General features: G+C 43.2%; 1 protein-coding gene across 2 annotated transcripts in view; it reads left to right on the top strand.

Annotated features, from left to right (window-relative positions):
• The window catches only part of tiam2b (TIAM Rac1 associated GEF 2b), a 46,365-nt gene that overhangs the window by 3,390 nt on the left and 20,540 nt on the right, over positions 1 to 22,435 (top strand). The window contains exons 2-5 of one of the 2 annotated variants that reach the window (XM_083933764.1): positions 18,076 to 18,240; positions 19,835 to 21,016; positions 21,480 to 21,975; positions 22,198 to 22,373. In XM_083933764.1, the coding sequence (XP_083789890.1) occupies positions 19,841 to 21,016; positions 21,480 to 21,975; positions 22,198 to 22,373 (1,848 nt within the window). In that variant the 5' untranslated portion in view covers positions 18,076 to 18,240; positions 19,835 to 19,840. The remainder of the gene's footprint in view (positions 1 to 18,075; positions 18,241 to 19,834; positions 21,017 to 21,479; positions 21,976 to 22,197; positions 22,374 to 22,435) is intronic. The other variant, XM_083933765.1, reaches the window with a different exon arrangement.

Genomic DNA, 22,435 nt, shown 5'->3' with positions numbered 1-22,435 from the left:
GCAGACACAGGCTGGTTCACAGGAATCTGGTGCATGTGCCCTGATAAGCACTCGATGGGAGGGAGCGGCAGAGCTCTGTGGTAGAGGGGGAGGGGCGTGAGAGTTGTAAACATTCAAAATCAACTCGATCTGCCAGACTTGGTGACTGCAGCTTTAACATAAAGACCAAGTTCAACCAGGAATCAATTTCAAGTTTTAACGAAATTAGATTTATTCTTGCCCAAGAAGAGAACAGTCAGTACAATCTTCGTGTCTCTCAGCATGTTCTGAAGTCAGTCTTCATGAACCACGTCTTTTAACAGTTAGGTGAAAGAGAAACAGTTGTCATGGTTACACAATTTACACACATTATAGTTTTATAGTATACTGAACATTCCGTTTTTATGGGTTAACCGTTAATAGACACGGCACTGGTGAGTAGACATGGCTCCGCTGTCAAGGGTCATGTGTTGTAAACAGCAGTCCCACACACACAATGTTACTGAACATGCAGTGTGATTGATTAGATGATGAAGAAAGAAGCAAATCAATCTTTGCAGCGATGGAGGCTTCAATGATCAATAAGAGAGACGCCTCAGTGGTCGGTGAGCCACAGATCCTCCTTTTGTTGGCCATCATCAGTGGGAGTCAGGCTCTCCAGATGTCTCGGTGAAACAGCCCATCAGTGGAGACTGAGTGGACCTCATTATTGTCTGCTGGGCGCTAATGAGAGGCACTTTACACTTCAGCTCCCTCACAGACTCTCTTCATGTGCAGAAGAGTCCACTGAGGTTTGGAGATAACAATGAAAGAACCAACTGAAGTTTCTTCAGTTACAAGTCTTCATGGCTTCAGTTTTAGACTGGTTTCTTGTTCCTGATAAATACAAACAACTCGTCACATACACCCGTTTAGTGGCGCCTGTTTGGTGACGACCCTTTTGGCGTCACTTGTCAACGCTCAGGGTTCCTACGGGTGCTGGAAATCCTTGATAACACTTGAATTTTAGTGTGGTGTTTCCAACGTTTGAAAAGTGCTTTGATTCTGAATAAAGTGCTGTAAATGTTCTGTTACATGATGATGTCATATCTGATATAACAGAGAAAAGCAGATCTTCATATTACAGACTGAAAACAACAGATGATCAGAACAGCTGGTGATTATATTTTTTGTCTAATTGGTAAGAAAACTGTCTCCAAACATCATGTTTGGTTGTTTATAGGACAATAACATCTCATTTAATGTGATGAACAAGTGCAATAATACATTTACTGAATACTGAGGATTGTTCTGGATACAAATATGGAGTTTACCACAGCTGGAAGGTGCTGGAAAAGAGCTTGAATTTGACTTTGTAAAAGATGCAGGAAACTTGAATGCTGTTTAGGTCAAAGAATAAAACCAGTTTTGTCGACTTCACCGTAAACCAGAAGAACGTTTCTGTAGCTGCAGAGTCGACTTGAAAAGTTGCAACTTTTTTCTTTTTAAGGAACACGACAGTTTGTCTCTGCAGTGAAGGACCTGACAGAACCCCCCCCCCCCCACACACACACACACACACACACACACACACACACTGTGGAGGTGAAGCCAGCGGGGTTTTTTTCCTGTCGTCATGGCGGGCAGGAAGCCCAGCATGGCCACCACAACCACAGCTGCTGCTGCTGCTGCAGAAGTAGAAGAAGAAGTGCCTCTGTGTACAGCTGGAATGTGCGGTGGATTTTCTACCTAATTAACCTCCATGTCGTCGTGCGAGACCGCCGCTTTCTGCACGATGGAAACAGGCGATAGGCTCGGCCGTCTTTAAGCCGTCTGATCCAACAACGGAGAGGCTTTGTTTATGTTTGAGGCACGAGAGCGAGCCGATAGGATCTGACTCAGCAGACTGAACGCCGTCACGGCTCAAAGTGAAGCAGCTTCTGGCTAATGACGCTAATTGGATCATATTTTCACCATTATAGATTTTTATTATAGCGGTAGTACGGACAGGAGGTTAAACTGGAGCTTTATAATTTGTTTTATACGTAAAGGACTGTAATAACTCAGATTATAGTCGAGCTGCAACTAACTATTATTTTAATGTTGATTATTTCTCGATCCGTTGTTTGGACTTTGAAATGGAAAAATGTGGATGAATGTTTCCAAGATGACGTCTTAAAGATATTGAATTTACTGTCGTAAAGGAAAGAAACCAGATTTAATGTAATCAGGAAGCATTATGCTGAAGAAAACTTCTCCAGCAGGTTTCTACACACTGATTTGTAAAAGGACATCAGAGATTGGAAGTGTACATAACTCAAATCAAAAAACATGTGCATCATGTGTGTATTCAAATTTAACTGAGTGAGATTTGGGACACAAATTGCTCCTGAAACGCTCCCTTCAACCCTCTTACTTTGTTTTGTTTTAAATAATTTCCCGCTGGGATTATTAGACATGCAGCTCAGTATTGTAGGATTCACGTCACTATAGATCAGGGGTGGGGAACCCTGCTCCTGGAGGGCCACTGTCCTGCATGTTTTAGGTTTCTCTCTGCTCTAACACACCTGATTCTAATGCTTTGCTCCTTATCAAGCAGCTGAAGCTTGTCAGGGGTTTAATAATCGTTAGAGCTGGGAGAAACCTAAAACATGCATGACAGTGGCCCTCCATGAGCATGGGTTCCCCATCCCTGCTCCAGGCGATTCTGCACCTCATGATTTACAACCACGGCTCTAAAATGCACCATATTGTCAGCTGAGGTTAAGTACATTTCATGGGCACGTTGAGCTTTTTCCACCACCGTCTGCAGAATGCCCCCTCTCCCCTCCAACATGCTAACCAAAGCCTTTCAGTGCCTCGGACAGATGACTCCTACAATTACAGCTGCAGGCACCGACTCAACCTCATTATCATGAGCTGTACACTCACAGTTCCCTTCATCCGCTGAGTAATCAAAGCATTTCATCTGCAGGGAGATCGTTCCATTATTTGGACGCTTGTTTGGAGAAAATTGCACAGAATGAAAAGTGCATCTCGTCGTTATCCATTCTCTGCGACAGACCTGCTCCATTAAAGACGTTTTAAACTCCCTGAACTGAGTGAAATTTGAAGTGTTTAGAGTCTCTAAATGACGCAGCCTAAAGCTCAGCTGAGTCCACAACAACCCAGTCCAAACCACAAAGTGGGAGAAAAAGAAACAGCAGTGGGTTTTGCCAAGAACAGAGTTGGCCTTGTTAAACTTGGGTTAAGGTATGCTGGAGGACAGCTCCGTCCACTTCCTGTGTTGATGTTGAGGACTGTGGCATTCAAAGAGGCTTTGATTCACCTGCACATGAGTCTGAAATGAGCCTGAGTCACAGAAACTTAAACGGACAACCGCCGACTTTTGTCATCTAAACTTAAACGGCCCTTTTTTTTGTCCAAACTTAACTGCCGCCTTTTGTCATCTAAACTTAAATGTCGCTTTTTTTTCTAAACTTAATTGTCCCCTTTCGTCGTCTAAATTTAACTGTTGCCTTTTTCGTCTAAATTCATAAATTCAACCATCGCCTTTTGTCGTCTAAACTTAACGTCACCTTTTGTCGTCTAAACTTAAGTTTTGTTCATAAGAAAGTCATATTTCATAAGATATCATACAAGTTTTTGGCGTGTCTTATCGTAGAGCCAGTTGTTGCAGAATCAGCAGTATGCTCTTTTGTAGAGTCTGAAAACTGCATATATAAATTGTGACTTGTGTGTAATCTGAATCGAAATGTGGATCAGTGTTTGAGCGCTCAACACGACTGTTACGTCACCCCGCTGCTGATCTCAGAGCACCGTCTCAGCCCGACCAGGATCAGTGTTTCCCTCCACAGCTGCTTCCAATTACTCACATAATTCTCTCTCTCTCTCTCTCTCTCTCTCTCTCTCTCTCTCTCTCTCTCTCTCTCTCTCTCTCTCTCGCTCTCGCTCGCTCGCTCTCTCTCTCTCTCTCTCTCTCTCTCTCTCTCTCTCTCTTCCCCCCCACTTCATAATAAACCCCCATTACTCGCCCTCCTCCCTGTCCACAGTCATACAAGGGACTTTGTGTGGCGTGTAGGCATTAATATGTGAGAATGAAAAGCTTTATTCAGATATCAGCCTGAAGATGTTAAATGACACCTTTGTATTCTCTTATTTCTCTTAAATAAAGGTATAATGAATATAAAGTATGCTGTAAAAACATTTTGAATCCCAACAGGGTGACAAGGTCGCTTTCATTTCATCTTAAGCTCTTCTTCTGTTATAATTGTGTCTCTAATGTTTCATAAAAGGCTCACATGGAGCCCAAAAGCTCTTCCCCTCCTAAAGTGGATTTGTTCAAATTGGAAAACATATCCAGTTATCCTGTTTCTCATATCCTGGGTACATCTTTTTCCATCCATCCCTCCAGCTTTGGTTCCTCAGGGAAAATCACTCTTGATATGTTGAGTTTTTCTTCTTTTTTTAGTTCCATTGCATTCGTTAAGCGTGTTGTCGCCCTACTGGCTCTGTTCGGGGAGTTTTTCCGTTGTTGCTGGGTGGGTTTTTTGGGTTTGGTAACGGTACACTTGAAGCTGACTGGTGAAGTATCTGGCTCCAGTTCACCAATCAGCTCTGCAGTGGAAAACCAAGAGAAATGGCGATACTGAGATGCAGACACCAGAGCTGTGGTGTATTTATACTGTCACTGTGGTTTCCACAATAAATACCAAAAGATGGGAACTCTCTGCAGAACTCTGGGAGGGCTGTGAGGAAGCTGGTTTTTCACAGTAAAAGCCTTCCAGGTCCTGGGACTTCTGGGAAGATTTTAGGTCTTTTACGCAACCCAAGAGTGGCTGTGTGAGAAAGTAATATAGATTGAGGCCACAGTTTACTCATTTGTAAAGATTAACGTTGGTTCATTTTGGTGAAGGCCCTTCGTCCTTGAGTTCTTCCAGTTGCTGAATCCAGTATTCAGCCTTGCTTTAACCTCAGTCGATGGAATCCTCCAAGTTATCACTGATGGTCACTGTATCCTCATTAAATGCCTTTTACTTACTATAATCCATTGTTCTTGGACAAAAGGGCGGAGCTGGGAGGAGCACTATCAGGCTGTTGATATGTGTCGTTCATATGGCTGACATGAGTTATCCGATGGACTTTTTCCTACGATTGAGCGAAGAGTTCCTGTTGCTGATCAGGGTTAAAGGTAAGGTGATTACCAGGCTGTAGCGCTGACACAATACCAGAATTTCAAAGTTGATACCGAGGAGAAATTAACAAAAAATGAAGACAGAATTTTTTAAATAAAGATTAGAACAATACAAACATCAATACACTTAAAACGTTGTGTGACGTAGTGAACATTAGAAAGAAAAAAACATAACTGTAGGGTGAATATAAATATGACAAATTGTGTTGTATAGCTCAGGGATTTCTGTGGACATTAAATTATTCCATGAAGGAGGTTAAACCTTGGATTCAGTCGGTGAATGAGTCTTTGTTAGTCAGGTTTCTCCACCGTGTAAACAGGGATCTGCTCCATGCTGATGTATTCAACTACAGTCCAGTTTATTTTCTGGGTTTCTGCTACAATGCACAGAAATCAGCTCACAAATCAAAGTGGAGAGAAATAAAAACACTGTTACAATGACAATCAGAATCAAATCAGAATGAGAAATACTTTAATAATCCCAGGGGGAAATTATTTTTGTTACAAAACTCCAGACGTACAAACAACAAATATTAGAGATACTAAAAATGTATTAGAGAAAACTATCATTTAAATTTAAATCAAATTACAATTCAACATTCAAAAACCTGAGAGTAACGTTATACCTGCAAGCCATGACATATCTGTCCAAACTACAAATGAGTGACATGCAACAACAGTATTGACAATCACATAACGTAGACAGTTGCTCACATTTAACAGTGAACCAACAACTATAACACTTAAGGCTTGTGAACACATCAATAACACACACAGGAATAAAAGTGCTTTAGACAGCGCTACGCGTCGCCATCTTGTTTACAAACGGACAGAAACATGATTACTGTGCGAAACGGACCTAACATTAACATTGCAGATATATACAAACTCTACTTACACGTTAACACTCTCACAGTCATCATGGGTAATCGGAAACAAAGGAACAGCATAAACACCCAAACAACGTCCTTAACTGTCTGGGCAACGGCACTCTCAACAGCACCAAACTTTTCACACTGCAGCTCCGGCGGTATGACTCCGCCAGCTGCGATGCGTAATGTGGCTCCTGTCTGTTATGGCCCCTTCACCTGTCGGAAAAGATCATCCTTTGTCACAACGCTAGCCATTAGCTTTACATCATTAGCCTTTTCCTGGTCGTTAGGCTTGTATGCTAAATACTTCCAAACACTTTTGCTTTGTTCATTATTACTTAAACTGGTGATGATGCTAGATGCTTAGCTCCGCCGTTAATGTTAATGTTTAAGATGCTAGCTTAATGATAACTTAACAGACGTAACTGTTTAATACTTCAATGTTGTTGAAACAGGAACTCTACTGACTCTAAATTCACCATAAATACCGGGTTGTCAGTCTGTAAGATGCTTCGCCAACTTTGTTATGCTACTTGTTTACATCATTACCCTTTCGCTGGTCATTAGCCTCAGCTCAGTGTTGTTAACGTGATGAACCAGCGTTCATGTGCGCAGAGACGAGCTGGAGCTGCTGGGGGGACATTACCATTTTCAGTTACCTTTATTTTTTGTGTCAAGATACTTTTTTCACCCCAATGATGAAAAAGAACCCAAAATGTACAACTTTCGTCTTTGTTTTTCGTTCAGGTTCATCTGGTTCTTTAGCCCAGCATCACCAGACTATTCAGACATGTGTCTTAGTCTGGGCCGTCTCATTTCATTTCCAAGGGGCGGTCTTGACTGTGAGGAGAACAGTGGATTCATGCAAAGATTTCAACACTGTTTGTTTTGAGTATTGAACTCATGAAACATAATGAGTCTGTAATTTGGATGTTTGATGCTCCATTCCTTTACAGCGGTCTCTCCTCCCCCCCTCCAAACTCATTGTTTTCCAGCCTCAGTGTTGCGTAATAAGAAGAGAGAGTTCGTCATGAGCTTCCTGTGGTTTCGCCCTTATATAAGACGACAGGATTTAAGACAGTTGGTATGTTTTTACGTGTGCCAGCGGTTCTCCGGCTGAAGTCCTTGGAGACGGTCCAGGCTGCATTCGGTCCCAGAGAAAAAAACAAGCCTGCATGTTAACCGTGTTTAACAAAGTGAAACCAGCGACAGGAAATTGAAAAACGAATGGATGAGTTTGATAATTTCATAAATGTTTAGTTGAAACATGAAAATCAAGGTGTGACCTTGTTCCAGTCGTCTTTTTTTGGACGCTGTGTTTCCTTTTGGGAGAATAAAAAGTGTGTCCTGTGACAGCAGGACAGGAAGTGTGTGACAGGATGTTTGACCCTTCAGAAGCGTTCGCATCATAGTGTGTGTGTGTGTGTGTGTCTGTGTGTGTGTTTACAACCAGGGTGGGAAATTCCTGCCCCAGCAGCCAGATGTTGCAGCACTCCCCAGGACGGTTTGGCTGGGAGCCGATGCTCCTGATCTAAACATCCAGCTAAAAAATACAAAATACTTTCTTAAAACTGCTGTAAAAAAACATTGATTCAGACGATTGCATGTCCATAAATGCAGTCATCTGAACTTCCCTGAAGGTTTTTTTCTTGCTGTAGTACGCTGCTCATGTCTAGATATATCTTAAAGTGTAATTACGGCCAAAAAATCATCCCATGGTCTTCTTCAGCATTTACATGCATCAAATAAGCCATGGAGAAGGATCAATCCGGGAATCCTAACACAGATGAGCTTGGGGCAGCACGGTGAACACATTCAGTCGTATTTTTTAACCACTAATACTGCTCAAAATAACACCAAACCTCTGCAGTAGCATGAGAAGAGTCCCTACACAGAAAACAAAGCAGCAATGGGCTCCTTCCTTTTGGATTGACTTTAGTGATTGACTTGAATGGACTTTACTACGAAAGGAGCTGGTACAGGGGCCAGTTGGTAAGTCTTTCAAAACACTCTTTTAATAAACTCTGGGTTCACTTACTACGTTGTTGGTGCTTCTTTTTCTGTGTAGGGACTCTTCTCATGCTACTGCAGAGGTTTGCTGTTATTTTGAGCAGTATTAGTGGTTAAAAAAGACGTTTTATTGCCTTCACTGTACTGCCCCGAGCTAATCAGGGTTAGCCATGTCCGGCTGTTAGTGACTCTCTGGGATTTCTCCGTTAATAGTTGTTACACCAAATAAACTGTCTCGATGGCTTATTTGATGTATTTAAGTGTCAAAAAAGACCATGGAATGATTTGTCAAAGTGGCAGTGTCTGATGAGTTCTGACCAAGCCCCCCCCCCAGCAACTTCCTGGCTGATCCAATAAGGAAGTGCCAAAAACTGCAGTTCTCTGAGTGTCCTCTAAGGGCAAGTTTCATAACAGAGCAGTTTCTCATTGACCCCCATGTAAACAGCATCATTAAACCTGTTTAAGGCCTGGTACAAAAAAAACATTCTTGTCTGTATGTTTAGGTCATATCTCCATGACAACACTGACGGGGGTGAATTATTTTGTACCAGGCTAGTTTTTATTTTATTGGAGGTTAAAGCTTATGAATAATTAGGGGCGTGGCCTCTTGAGTGACAGCTGGCCTCTGGCCCTCACTTCTCCTCAGAGGTAAACGTCAGCCAGACGGACGTATCTCCCTCCCCCCAACGTCACATACGTGCCCTTTTTTGGTAAGAGGAAATGAGGCGGAGTCAATGTCTGACAAGATGGAGACTCCCAGAGGCGAGGACGATTGGATCCAGTTAAGAGAACGGACCTCGGGGGGTATGCTACATCCATTTTTTTATACAGTCTATGGTTAGGACATTTAAAGAGCTCGTCCTCGGCCAAAGTCACACTCTTTCTCCCAAGTTTCGTGAAAATCAGAACAGCAATGCTTTTGTTATCCTGATGACAGACTTGGTGGAGCTAAATGTACCTTTGCTGCAGGTGTCTTTGGTCAAACCTGCTCAATCTCAGCAGAACAGTGAGAAACGTCTACATGGATGCCGTCGGCCTCTTTGGTCTTCATCAGTGTATGAGGTGTTTTCTCAGCCTCGGTCCGGCTGCTCTGTCTGATCAGGATCATATCCACAAATCTGCATGACCCTTAAGCCCACAAAACAACAAGTGCAGCACAGTTTGTCTTTGAAATACTTTGTCCACCTCGCCGAGTTTTACTGTCAAAGCTTTCACATTCCTGTGAGGCTCAGCGGCTGCAGGCGCTGACCTTTAAGGACCGGACGGAGCCACGACAGACCACCGAGAGCTGTTCGACAAATGCTCCTTTCTCTCTTATCCCTCTTCGATGAACTTTAAGGACTCTGAGCTTGTTTGCAGCCGATCTGAAGAGCTTTCATCACGTTTCAGGACAACAAGGGAAACTTTGTTCTCCAGAAACTCCATGATTCAAACAGATGAGGAAGGTGTTGGACTTTAAATGGGTTACAGGTTGTCTTGTGACTGATTTAGAGTAATGTTTCAGTCTAAAGACACAGTCTGCACGTACAGTAAAGGTCAGTGTCTGATCGTTTCATGGTTTTGATGGATCAGATATGATAACTTTTGATGTCGAAGCCTCAGTGAAACAATGTGAGCTGGGTGTGAACCAGAAGGCCTTTTGTCCCAACCAGGTTCTTTTTTGCAGACTTTAGACAAAAACACTGCACTTATAAATACAGAGTTGTAGGGGTGCTTGAAATCCTTGAAAATGCTTGAAAATTTTAATGGTGTGTTTTGAAGGTTTGAAAAGTGCTTGAACTTTGGATAAAGTGCTTCAAAATGCTTGGAATTATATCTGCATTTCTTTCATAACAAATAGTTTCTTATTTCTTAATTTCTTATGAGCTGTTTTCTCATCTGAACCCTGGAAGACGTCAGGAGAATCAGGTGCAGAGTTTCTCAGACTTGTTTTCTTACTGGACACTTAAGTTCAGGGCGAGGGATAGCGCCTGGGTAGAGAATGCAGGAGATAGGCGCGGCCACAGAGTCGGTTTGTAATCTGGTCAAAAACCGTCTCTTGGCGCTCCTTGAGTCCGTCTGATCATTTTAGCGTCGACCCATAGCGCCGGAAGTTCCTGAATCTCATCGTCTCTCCAGTTGGACATTTTCGTTGGCGTCTTCCTGTAAATCACCTTCTTCACCCTCAGAGGTTTGTTTTCTTAATGACAGAAACGTCATCGACACGCCCACTCACTCGCTGTAAATACACGGGAGAATGAGTGCCTGTGTTCACACATGAACGCACTTTGTTCAGGGAGCTGGAAGACTTAACTCTGCGTGAAGTTCTCACATACAGCCCTGCCGGGTGATGTCTGGAAAAGTTCAGATTTGCAGTGTATGTGTGAAAAAAGCTTTAGACTATATGACTCGTCTAAGTTTCATCTTCGGTTTAAACATCAAGGAAATTGGCCAAAGGAACAGCCCTGTCACCAAATACTTTTACTTTACAACAGACTCTGTCACGATGTTAGCCTCCAGCTTCACCAAGTCTGCTTTAAAGAACTGAAATACACTTATCCAGGACAAATGAACTGTATTTCACATCAATATTTGGTATTTTTTTCCTGATCTGCTGCACTATGAAAGAGACACCAAATCTTTTCTGTCACTAAAACAACAAACAGTCTGGTTTTCAGTTTGTGTGAGCTCCATCAGCCTCTCTTTACTCTGCGGTTGGACTCAAGCTTTGGGTTAACCGCAGAATCCTGCTCATTTTTGTGTGTTTACCTGTGTGTGTGCGTGTGTGAGGTTCATCAGAGCATAAACTGGTCTGCAGGTCAACAAGAGCCTGAAGAAGACGGACTGCGTTCTTGAGTCAGACGGTTAAATAAAACATGAGGGACACTAAACTTCAGCAGTGACTGGTGCACGTCTTCAGGCTGATTACTGTTCGTTCGTTTCCATCAAATCAACAACATATGGCTCCTTTTACCCGGCGATCATCATCATTATTCACCATTTGAGTTAATCAGTTGTATCTCAGATTAAAACGGCGTCTGTAGTTTGTGCTGTTGAACCAGGCTGTCCATATAGATTGACAAAGATTGTGCAAGCAGCCAATAATGACTCATATTTGCGCTTGTTGTTAGACGGTGGGAGTACACGACAAAGTTAGTTGACGTAGTTAAAGAGCCCTAAACTCATGGACTCTCTTTTTTTTCTCAACCTAACCAAGTAGTTTCTGTTTCACAACGTTCTCTTATATGTTTTACTCGTCGTAAAATATCAGAACTGCTGTATGAAGATGTGTGGACTCAAGACGAGTTAAAGGGGAGGATGTGGGAACACAAAGAAGTCTGATGAGCGAATAAACGATGGACAAAACTCCCAAAATAAGAATCAAACTGTTGTCTCTTTCATTGGAGTCTCAGTGTTAACATGTTGCTCACCCTACATATAGTCAGTGTTAGCATGTTGACAGTCAGTCAGACCCCCCCCCCCCCCCCCCCCCCGCAGCAGCATCTGGAGGCTGAATGAAAGGACCCGCGCCGGGCACTTGTCTCTGCTGTGTGTCCCCTCTCTCTGTTGATTCTCTGAAGGACAAAGGAGGAGGAAGAAAAGTGTGATCAGCACACACACACTCACCCATCACACACTTCTACACACAGCCATTGAAAGGCTCCCAGTCTGGTTGGATTTAGTGACATATGTTGTCATGGTGCAGATCATTTAGATCTTTAGAGGTTTCTGATAGTCCCCACAACATGGATTTTGAAAGCCTTGAGTTGGGTTTAAGACCTCCAGAGTCCCGAAAACACGTTTCAACAACATATAATCAAGTATACATTTATTCAAATTGTTGGGTCTGAATGGAAATTATTTGAAGTATAGAGCTCAAAGAGAGCAGCACAGTGCACAGTGGTATTGAAGTTTGTGGAGGACTTACATGGTGCGTTCGATGACTGGATCTCGACTTTATGCAAATGAGTCCATCAAGAATGACACAGCTGGCTTACAAAGCTTTGACCGAGCTGTCAAACTAGTTTTAAAACACAAGACTCAGCAGTGGTGTTGGTTATTTCTCACATTAAGTCTTTTTTCTGAAATAAATTTTGATGGCTTGTTTAGACTGAATAACAGGAAGTTTATGACCGGCCCGCCATGTTGTGTCCAGTTTGAAACTGTGAAACTCAGGTGCATTCCACAGTAAGGTACATCACCGACCGGCGGTCAGTTGAGTGGAGCAGAGCGTCCACTAGTGTTGTCTAAACCTCTGGTTGAAAGGCACCGTTAGACCAAGCACTGCCGCTGGCCACCAACTTGCTGTCGGGCTCATTTTCTGTGACCAGTGAAGCATGAAAGGATGGTGGAATTAGCAAGCTAACTAGCTAACTAACTAGAGGACAGCTGGCTTGTAGTTCCTCTTGTGCTGGGAGAGTCCTCCTCTTAAGTAGGAGATAAAATCCCTCAAAATGGCATTCTAAGAACTACAATCTTTCCTGGTTCTTGTGGCGCGGACACAATGGAAAGGGGTATCTTGGAACAATGAAAAGTTGTCATGTCTTTTCTCACCACTACTCAGTGATGCAGTCCCCACCCTGCAGGAACGATGATAAAGATTTTGCATTTCCTAAACGTTTTGGCGTCTTGTTGTATATTTGAGGTTGAGGATATTCTCTGTAGACAAGGCGTGGCAGCCTGAGGACTAACTCTGATTTATTGGCAGTTTCTTTAAGACCTGGAGATAACCTTCTGCTACTTAAACCAAACTACATTTGACCTGCGATCAAATGTGATTAGTCTCAGTTTAGCTCTGCAGCAGCGTCTGTCAGCCTCCACAACACCAACAAACCACTTCATTCAATTAAACGTTGATTAGAGCAGAAAACCTCCATCCATCACAGCAGCTAAACGACCTGCCCTCTGCAGACATGAGAATGATGGGGGTGGACATGTCGAGGGACGTTGTGCACTACAGTAACGTTCAGACAAAGACACGGCTTAATGTGTTGGTAATCGCTGGAAACTTTTAACCATCCAAAATCCAAAGTTATTGAGATTTGAGCGCAGTCATAACTAAACAATAAGTCCAGACAGTTAAAGGCTGCAACTACGGATTATTCATTCATTCATTCATTCATCTTATAGTAATGATAAATTAGTTTTCTCAATTAATCATTTTGTCTATAAAATGAGTCCCAACAGTCCAAAACCCAAAGATACTCAGTTTATTATCTCAAAGGACGAAGTAAAGCAGCACATTTTAAAAGCTGGAACTAGGAGATGTCTTGGTATTTTTGCAGGAAAAAAAGTTCTTAACGGTTGTTAATCAACAAATGATTCTTCAGCTCTAAATCAATTCAGTTCAAGTGAACGTTCTGCTGTTGGACTGCAGAACATGCATTCACACCAGAAAAGGTGTAGAATTGTGTTAAAACATCGGTTCTCCTATTCATTTGGATCCAGGTAGTGCGCTTAGGCTGCGGCCAAAAAGCTTTAGTGATAAATGAATAAATCACCTACCGATCACACAAAACATAACAGAGTGTGACGTTGTGTTTCACGTGTCGTTACTCTGTCCTCATGCACCAGTTCAAAACACACTGTTTGGTCGCGGCCTGGTAGGTTATTTAAAGCAAATGGGGCGTGCTGCAACAGGGTGTGAAGTGTTGCTGCACTGTGCCCGATCCTGAATCCGTGTCAGTGACTGCGCTGCGGTTCGTCTTGTCTTCTGGATGTTTGAGGCTCTCCAGAGGAGGAAGCAGCTGCAGCGGCCACACCAAATCCAACACTCCGCCCCACCTGAGTCCACGCCCGTCTGCCTATGGTGCCAGGACAAGGACCCCAGTCAGCCGGGCAGGAAACAGACCCCCACCCGTCCCCTGGCCCCTGGCCCAAGAACGCTTCCTCTGATGGGGGGGGAAAGCGGTCGCTGGCTGCAGCCCCACCTTCTGCTTATCGAAGCTGCTGCTTTGTGTGTTCCCATGGGGGGTTGGAGCGCTCGTTTTGCTCCTTAGCGTTTCCCTGAAAAAACAAAACCCCCACCCTCTTCTGCTGCACAATTAATTCGAAAGAAAGAGAACAACCGACCAGAGGAGAGGGTTGTTCTGAAAACCAAAATCTGTTGGATTTGGACTTTTGATCGGATGAAGCAAGACATTCAGAGACGCCACATTGTCGTTGTAGTGGGATTTATGAGGGGTCTTTTAAAAGTATTAAAAGTTAACACATCAATTGAGCAACATTGAAAAGTATTGAGTACATTGAAAGTCCTTACATTAGTATTACATTTTGGTAAGAGTAAATGAGGAGGAGTCAAAGTCGGACAAGATGGCGACTTCTGTAGGAGAGTACGATTGGATCAAGTTGAGAGAACGGACATCGACGGAGAGGTTACGTACTTTTTATACAGTCTACGGTTTAGACTCTGACTGTAATCGGGTAAATAAACCAAAACAATGAACTGATACAAGAGGAAGATAATCAGAATAATCAGTCATGATTGTTAGTTGCAGCTCTAGTGTCCGTCTGTTGTCTCTGATCTCTGGAGTGTGTCGTGCTTCTGAGACCTGTACTTTGTTATATAATAATAATAATATAATTATATATATATATATACATATATATGTATATGTATATATATGTATATGTATATAATGGTGTGTATGAAGGCAGCACTGTGTGGGTTTGTGTTTGTGTATCTGCTGCTGCAGGAGGTGTTTCAGTTTCCTGCCATTTACAGCTGATCTGGACTTCCTGTTTCCTGCGTGAGCCTCGAGACAAAAGCTCCTTTACACCAAGAGAAGAGGAAGAAAAAACATGTTAATCTTTCATTTGGATTTTACCCTACAAGTTAATGTTTTCACTGAAATGATTCATCTGCAGCATTTAGATTATTCATGTCACATTTAAGCATTTTTATCATCTCCAGTTGGTTCCATGCAGATATTGGTTTTGACATATTGTACATTTAATTTTATCATTTGGATTTTGTTAAAGTCAACACATTTTAGTGAATTCCAGCATTATTTTTTTTCATCCTTCAATCGTCGTCTCTTCAGTTCAGTCAGTTTTTTCCGTCTTCATATCATTCTTGAGTTTTTATTCAAAAAACCTCATAACGCTCGTCTTCAACAGTTACTTTTATTTCGTTTTAGTCGTGTTTTCATTTTTTCAAAAAAGCATGTGAATGATAAAAACTTGAATTGTCATCTATTAACCGTTACATGAGAAACATTTGCTCTAATAATATGAATCATACGTATTTACAGTATATTAAAGTCATTGAACGTCTTATCAGATGAGGAAACAGGTGTCATTCCCCTGCACAAACTCTCAATCTGTACATGAATCAGATTCTTTTAATTTCTGGTGAATTCCTTCAATATGTCCGCCTCACGCCGGCCTGGGGGAGGGGGGCCCAGGGTGAGGAGGGTCTTTGTTGATGAAGAATGGGAGGGGTCGCCCGTAGCGAGCCGGCAGATGGCCGATAGGACGAAAGGACAAAAGTCTTAGCTGCAAGACACAGAGCAGGAGGACGGAGGGAAGATGGGGGAAGCATGGGACTGTTAACACTGTTCTGCCTTTACTGATGCTGTGACACCTGTTAAAAGGATTTATTATTTATTATTTATAGATTTACAAATTTTACATATAGTATATAGTTGATAACAATCACTGAATTGTAAAAAAGGGGTTGGATTAATTAAGTGAAAACTTCTTCCGACTTCTTTTCAGGCAGAGATAATTGTATATATGTTGTTACATGTTTTTTTCCCTCCTATTTGTGAACTAATTTAATTTTGTATAGTTTTGTATAACTTGTTTTTTTCCATGTATGTCTAAAATAAATTTGTTAAAACATTTTCTTTAAAGAAATTAACATCGGAGGCTTCATCTTTAAAGCTCCTGATGTTTGTGGAGTTTTTTTAAATAAACGATAAGTAATTGAAATATATTAAAAGTAAAGTCCATGTCTTAGTCTGTAAATGAAAAATAAATCCGACTCCACGTTTACGCATCAACGCTGAAACATTCCTCCGTCATTAAAGTTTTCACAACAGAATTGATTTTCTGCGTTTTTCACATCCGTCAAAATCCATTTGACCATCAGACCCAGCGGATATTTAAACGCCATCAAAGCATCTGATAAACGGATTGATTCACTTCGTCTCCAACATGAAACACTTTACGACAAAGTGTCATAATTCAGATTAACAGGTCAGACTTCATGTTCAGGATGATGATGATGATGATGATCCGGTCAAACAAACACTGTTGATGTCTTGTGTGAAACCAAAAGTCAGTGGAAGCATTTTAACGTACGTAACAAAACATATTTACTTTTACTTTGAACCATCTTGTTTTTTAAACTGAACAAGCAGTTTCGCTGGTGTGAAAACGCATTGAAATAAACGTAACTGAAAAAGCAGTTCAGTCTTTACTTTTATCGTTATCTTATCTGTCATTTTATTATTAGTACTTTGATCTCCTATTTTAACTTTGTTTCTGTCAAGCTCTTTATTTGTTACTCTCATTATAGCTTTTAAATCTGTTTTATAACTTTATCATTGTATTTTCTCACATGCATTGGTCTTTAAATGTTGTTTTTTTTAATGTTTTTATGCTCTACACGTCTTCTTTGTTCATCTGTGAAGCACTTTAAGCTGAACTAACTTGTGCGAAAATGTACAAACAAAGACTATTTAAGGAAACCGTTTGTGTCCTCATAAATCCATCTTTCTCTGACCAAGTGGTTCGAGTTTAAAACCATAAAAACCTCATATGAGTCTTTTTGGATGACGATAAAAAGTTAGTTAGTTTTCAGGTGACTTGTTGAGTCTGTGTTGAAATAACTTCATACGTCCGTGGTCCCTGCATCGGGGCGTGCCAGCTGTCGAGGTTTCCCCTCAGCTCGCCCCTTCTTGTTTCAATAACCCGGTCAAAGGTCACTGATGCGTTCAGGGGCGGCGATGCATTGTGTTCCAACCTCCTTGGGACGGGATGGGAGCCGCCCTCCCTGAAGCTCAACGCCACTGCGACCTCTGACCTCTGACCTCTTAGGAAATGAGCCTCTCAGCTCTGCATCGTTCTGCAGAAGACGTCTGAGTCTTAATTTGTGACTTGATGTGTTTTATATTTACCTGGCTCTGAATCATTTAACGGTCCTGCAGCTGAACAGGTGAAACAAGTCTTCTGTCTCGATCTGGATTTTCTCTGACTTGTCCCGGTCACGTTGATGTTTTGACTTGAAATCGTCTATTTTTCAGTGTCAAGTCTCAGTCTTCTTACAGGAGTTTTGACTTGGACTTGTTGTCTCATGGTCATCAAGGCCCAGACATGTCTTTGTCTTGTCACCGTTTGACTCGTGTTTTAACTCAAACTTGTACTGGCTTTGTGGTCTTGACAGTAAATTCTTTTGTCTCTCGTTTTGATTTGAAATTGTCTTTGTCTCGAGGGCATTTTGAGTTGTCTCATCTCAGACTTGTACTTTTCTCTGACTTATTAGCGTTGAGTCTCAGACTTGATTTTGTCTCGTGGGTTTTTGGCTCATGTTGACTCGTGTTTTAACTAAAACTTGTCTTGTCTAGTATATCCGTCATTCCTTCTCATATCTCAAGGAACCATTCGTCCGATCGACTTCGACTCTGCCAGTGTGTTGTTGAAGAAGAAACGAAGCGCGGTGCTGAGTGTGAAGTCGATCGGACAAGCAGTTCTCGAGAAGCTGCGCTTTTGGGAACGTTTTGATCGTTCTGAATGGCCGTGCCTGAAAAGTTACCCCAGTAATTTGCCAGGAACTGTGTGTGAACGAGGCTGGAAGGGATGAAACGGTTCCTGAAATAGATGCTTCCTGACTGACGCTTGATTAAAAATAAAAAAAGACATTAAAGAAACAAAAGGAGAGAAAATGACTCGACGTTCCAGAATACGAAAATAAACACAAGACAGAGTGAAGTCTGGTTTAAGGAGCGGAGGCGTCATGGAAGAGAGGAGGGAGGGAGGGAGAGAGGTTTATACAAAAGCAAAGTCTGTGTGCTGAAACTCATGAAGCCCCTCCCTCCCTCTGTTCTCCCCCAACAGATGAGCTGGGGTGAGGAGAGGGTGAGAGACATCGACAAACATAGAGAGAGAGAGAGAGAGAGAGAGAAGGAGGGGGAGCAGTTGGAGGCGACGGCTTCAGTAGTAAAGAGAGAGAGAGGAGGCATGAAGGAGCTGCTGAACTTTTGTTTCTGAAGATAAAAACAGGTAAAACTTTATCCACTTTTATTCCTCTCTATTAACTTTTGGTCATGTGTGGAAATGCAACGTCTGCATTTCTTTATTTAGTAAGTTTGTTGTGTGTGTGAGGATGGTTTGCAGTGTGAGCAGCAGCGTGCCGTGCACACGTTGATTTGTTTTAGACAAAGAAAATGTTTTCAGGACGTCCTCAAGAAAAGGAAAAACAGTTTTCTGAAATCTGAGGAAAGAAGAGGAAAACCTTCAGAAAAACACACCAACCTTTGATTTTCGTCACCTGCTACTGTTGTGGCCAATCAGAGAGGATCTCTGGAGTTCAGGTGACATCAGTCTCAGCTGATGTGATGCAAAATGTTGGGGAGAGCAGAGCGAGTGTTATGGATGTATAAAAGAACTGGATACAGCATAGGAGGTGGAGCTACGTTCATTCCTCAGTGGAGCATGAAGCCAAAAAAAATTCAACTTCTTCAGCAATAAATACAAGATCAAATTATTTAACTCTTCTTGATTAACGGGACTGGTCAGGTGGTTTGTTTTCACAGAAACCATCTGAAAAGGAAAGGTCAGGCACTTTCAAAAAACATACGTGGCAGCTGATTGGATGAACCACCTGTCAATCAAACTCAGGAGAGAAAACATCTTCAGTGTCGTTCTGATCGAACTGACGGTATTGCAGCATCTAAGCTAATCTCTTTAGGAGCCGCCGTTGTTGTTGTTTTGAACGAGCGGCCGCCTCTCGTGTCGTTGTCGTCCTCAGCTGCCAGTAGCTCCTCACAGGATGCTGATTGGTCGTATGACTTGACATCACTTGGAGCCTCATGAGATGGATTTTCATGTGACTTGTGATCTCGTGTTATGGCGAGAATTCAGCAGCTGTGAAGCTGAACTTCTAGGTAATCTTTTAATGAAATTGTGTCCTGATGCACAATAATGTGATCTAAACTGATGACTCTGAAAAATACGAATGAGATATTTTGAGTTTATATTCTGCGTGCTGTTTCATGATATATTGTTATCCAGATATGAAATGATCTTTATTTGATAAAGTCTGGACGTATCCAGCTCTACTTCTAGTCTTTCTAAATGTTATCGAACAGAATGGATCAAATTCTGATAATAACACGAGTCACATCACAGAGGTTCAGCCGCTCCAGAAAATCATTTACAGACGTCTCTTTCACACTTGTGCTACGTTCACGTTACAAGCAAATGTGAAAACATATCTGTTTTCAGATGTTTACACAATCACGCTTCTGAAAAGTAAATATTTTCTGGTTTCTTTCCTCCTCTCTGAAAATAAACTGAATATATTTGACTACATTCACATTTCAGCTTAACGCTCGGATCTTTAGTTTAGTAACCGTAGCAACAGCCCCACATGGGTCGTTTTATTTTCTATTTGATGCCTAAAGTGTGAACATCCAGCATCCATCTCAGGTGTTTACATCACAGATGATTTACTCGTCCAATTTGAAACAACGGTTTCTGTTTGAGCTTAAAAAAGGTAAACATCTAAATCTGTATCGCTGTGGACGAATATAAACTTCTCTTTGACTTTATTTTCTCATTTCTGTCTCATGCTGATGATGTCATTTTGCTCCAGGTGGCGATGGGAAACGCAGACAGTCACAGCAGCTTCGTCTCTCCCTCCAAGTCGTCCTGCTCGCTCAGGTTGTCCTCCAGGAGGGACGAGGTGCCATCGGCCCGCAGCTGGTGGAGGAGCAGCAGCCAGGAGGGCAGCAGGAGCCGGGGCAGGACCTACCAGAACCAGCACGCTGCAGGCCCGCCATACACCTCCTGGCGTTATGAACACGCCCCCAAATCCACCAGAGGCGGCTCCAGACTGGGCACTGGATCCCCGCAGAGATTCACCAGAGCGAACCAGTTTGGTTACTTGGAGAATGTCAGTGGGAGTAACGGGATGTGCGGGGAGCGGACTACCCTGGAGAGCGGCGGCAGCCCGAAGGTGCTGCTCACCAAAGATGGCAGCATGAGGGTGGAGTTCACCAATGCCAGGGGAGTCGCCATGGAGCCGCAGGGGCTCCACGTCGCCGCCGCCACCGCCCCGGTTGCAGAACCCTCCCTCCGCACCAGTAAAGGCAGCTCTCTCAGCTCTGATGGCTCCTGGTACGACTCACCGTGGGGAACCGCCGGCGAGCTCACGGACAACGTGTTCATCTGTGGGCCGAGTGTGGTGAACAGTGGCGGGTACACCACCTACTGCTCCACCCGCACAGAGGAGACCGCCACCACCAGCAGCAGCTACAACGCAGTCTTTTCTGCTCAGGTGGACATCTCGCCGGGATTTAACTCCGGCGTCCTCTCTCCCGCCGCAGAGACCGATGAGTTCCCCTCCAGCCCCGGATACAACACCTGCTCATCCGGGCGCACGGAGGACAGCGGCATCGGAGACTCTGTGATCCTGCAGGCGGAGCTGAGAGACTTTAGCCCGGCTTCGCCTTCCTCCGCCTCGCTGGACAGCGTTTACCACAACACACTGCCCGCCTTCCCCACTGCCGACGCCTCTCTGCAGCAGAGGACCGGCTCCTTTTCTGCGCTGCTGCTGGATAATGTCATCCAGGAGGAGGAGAGGTCAGGAGGAGGCGTGGAGCAGCGTTACTCCTCTCTGACGCTCCCCTGTCGCAGGGCCGAGCCCACCGCTGCCATTACCTCCGCCACAGTCACTGCCACCGCCGGGAACAGCCGCAAAGACTTCCTGAAGAGTCGAATCAGACGACTCAGCGACTGGACAGGAAGTATCAGCAGGAAGAAGAGGAGGATCCAGGTGAGTCGGGGGGAATGAGTCATAGTTGTGCACATATAGAAGATTTAAAATACCTAAAAAAGAAATAATAAAGCTTATCAGGCAGTAAATTCGTGCATAAAATGAGTTTGATTTGTTTTTATTTTAAATATTCATGTAGATATAATTGTCACAGTTACTCCAGCCTTTGTGTATAATATAATATATATTTATATTCATGTCATGTCTATTCATGTATGGTGATAATTCAGCATTAAATTACACAATTATTTATTTGTTTAAGCATTTTATTTTTTTTAATTTAGTTTTAGCCTATATTGACTGTTGGACATTTTTGTGTTAAAGGGCAGTAAAATGAGTTTTATTTCCCTCTGGTGGAGTGTCAGACTTATTGATCAATAATAAAAATACATTAATAATAATAACAACAGTTATAATAACTTTATTGGATAAATAAATTAAAGAGATTCTGATTCCTCCTCAGGAGCCATATAACAGCGACACCAGCGATGTTTTCATCGACAGGCTCCACTCTGAGTTGGTCGAAGGCAGCCCACTGTGGTCCTCCAACCCTCTCCACAGTCTGAACCAGAACCAGTACCAGTACCCAGCAGTCCACTGCGGCTCCTCCAGAAGCCTGAACCAGAACCAGAGCAGCGAGGTCCAACGGCAGAACGTCTACGACAGCTTCATGCAGGAGCTGGAGACGGGCTGCAGCAGCATAGCCGACCGGACCGAGCCGTCAGAGGGCGACGGAGAAGAGGAGGAGGAAGAAGAAGAGGAAGAGGAGGAGATGGATGGAGACGGAGATGTGGAGGTGGGAGGAGGCGAGCAACTGGACGTCCTGTTTGAGAAGGAGCAGGGCGTGGTGCGACGGGCCGGATGGCTCTCCTTTAAAGCTCTCATCACCATCAGCAAGGACAGGAAGCTGGAGCTGGTGGCTCGCCGCAAGTGGAGACACTACTGGGTCACTCTGAAAGGTACGTCCCTGAACACAACATGTTGACAGAAAAATACAAAGGAGTTCATGTTTAGGTCAATACTCAGGCTTCTGTTAGGATATTTTACTGTTTTTAGGTGTTTAAAGGTAACATAAAGCTGTGTGACGCCTGATAGTTCAGAGAGAAACAGGAAAGGGAAGAAACAAAAAATCTGGTTATTGTGGACTACCTGAGGAATACTGGATGTTTCTGTGCCCGCAGGCTGCTCTCTGCTGTTTTATGAGACATACGGGAAAACCCTCAGAGCTGAGCGGGAGCTTTCTCCTTGCTACGCTCTGCTGGCTGACGACAGCATCGTCCAGGCCGTCCCCGAACATCCCAAGAAAGAACACGTCTTCTGTCTGAGCAACTCGCACGGAGACGTCTACCTCTTCCAGGTGAGACAACCAAGAATAATTATTTCATTTATTCAGGCTGTCTTCATCCTCTGTTCGTACGT

The sequence above is a fragment of the Echiichthys vipera genome, assembly GCF_963691815.1.
Source record: "Echiichthys vipera genome assembly, chromosome: 19".
In the NCBI taxonomy this organism is placed as follows: Eukaryota; Metazoa; Chordata; class Actinopteri; order Perciformes; family Trachinidae; genus Echiichthys; species Echiichthys vipera.
Note: the sequence above shows the minus strand (reverse complement) of the source record. Positions and strands in the feature narration are given on the sequence as shown.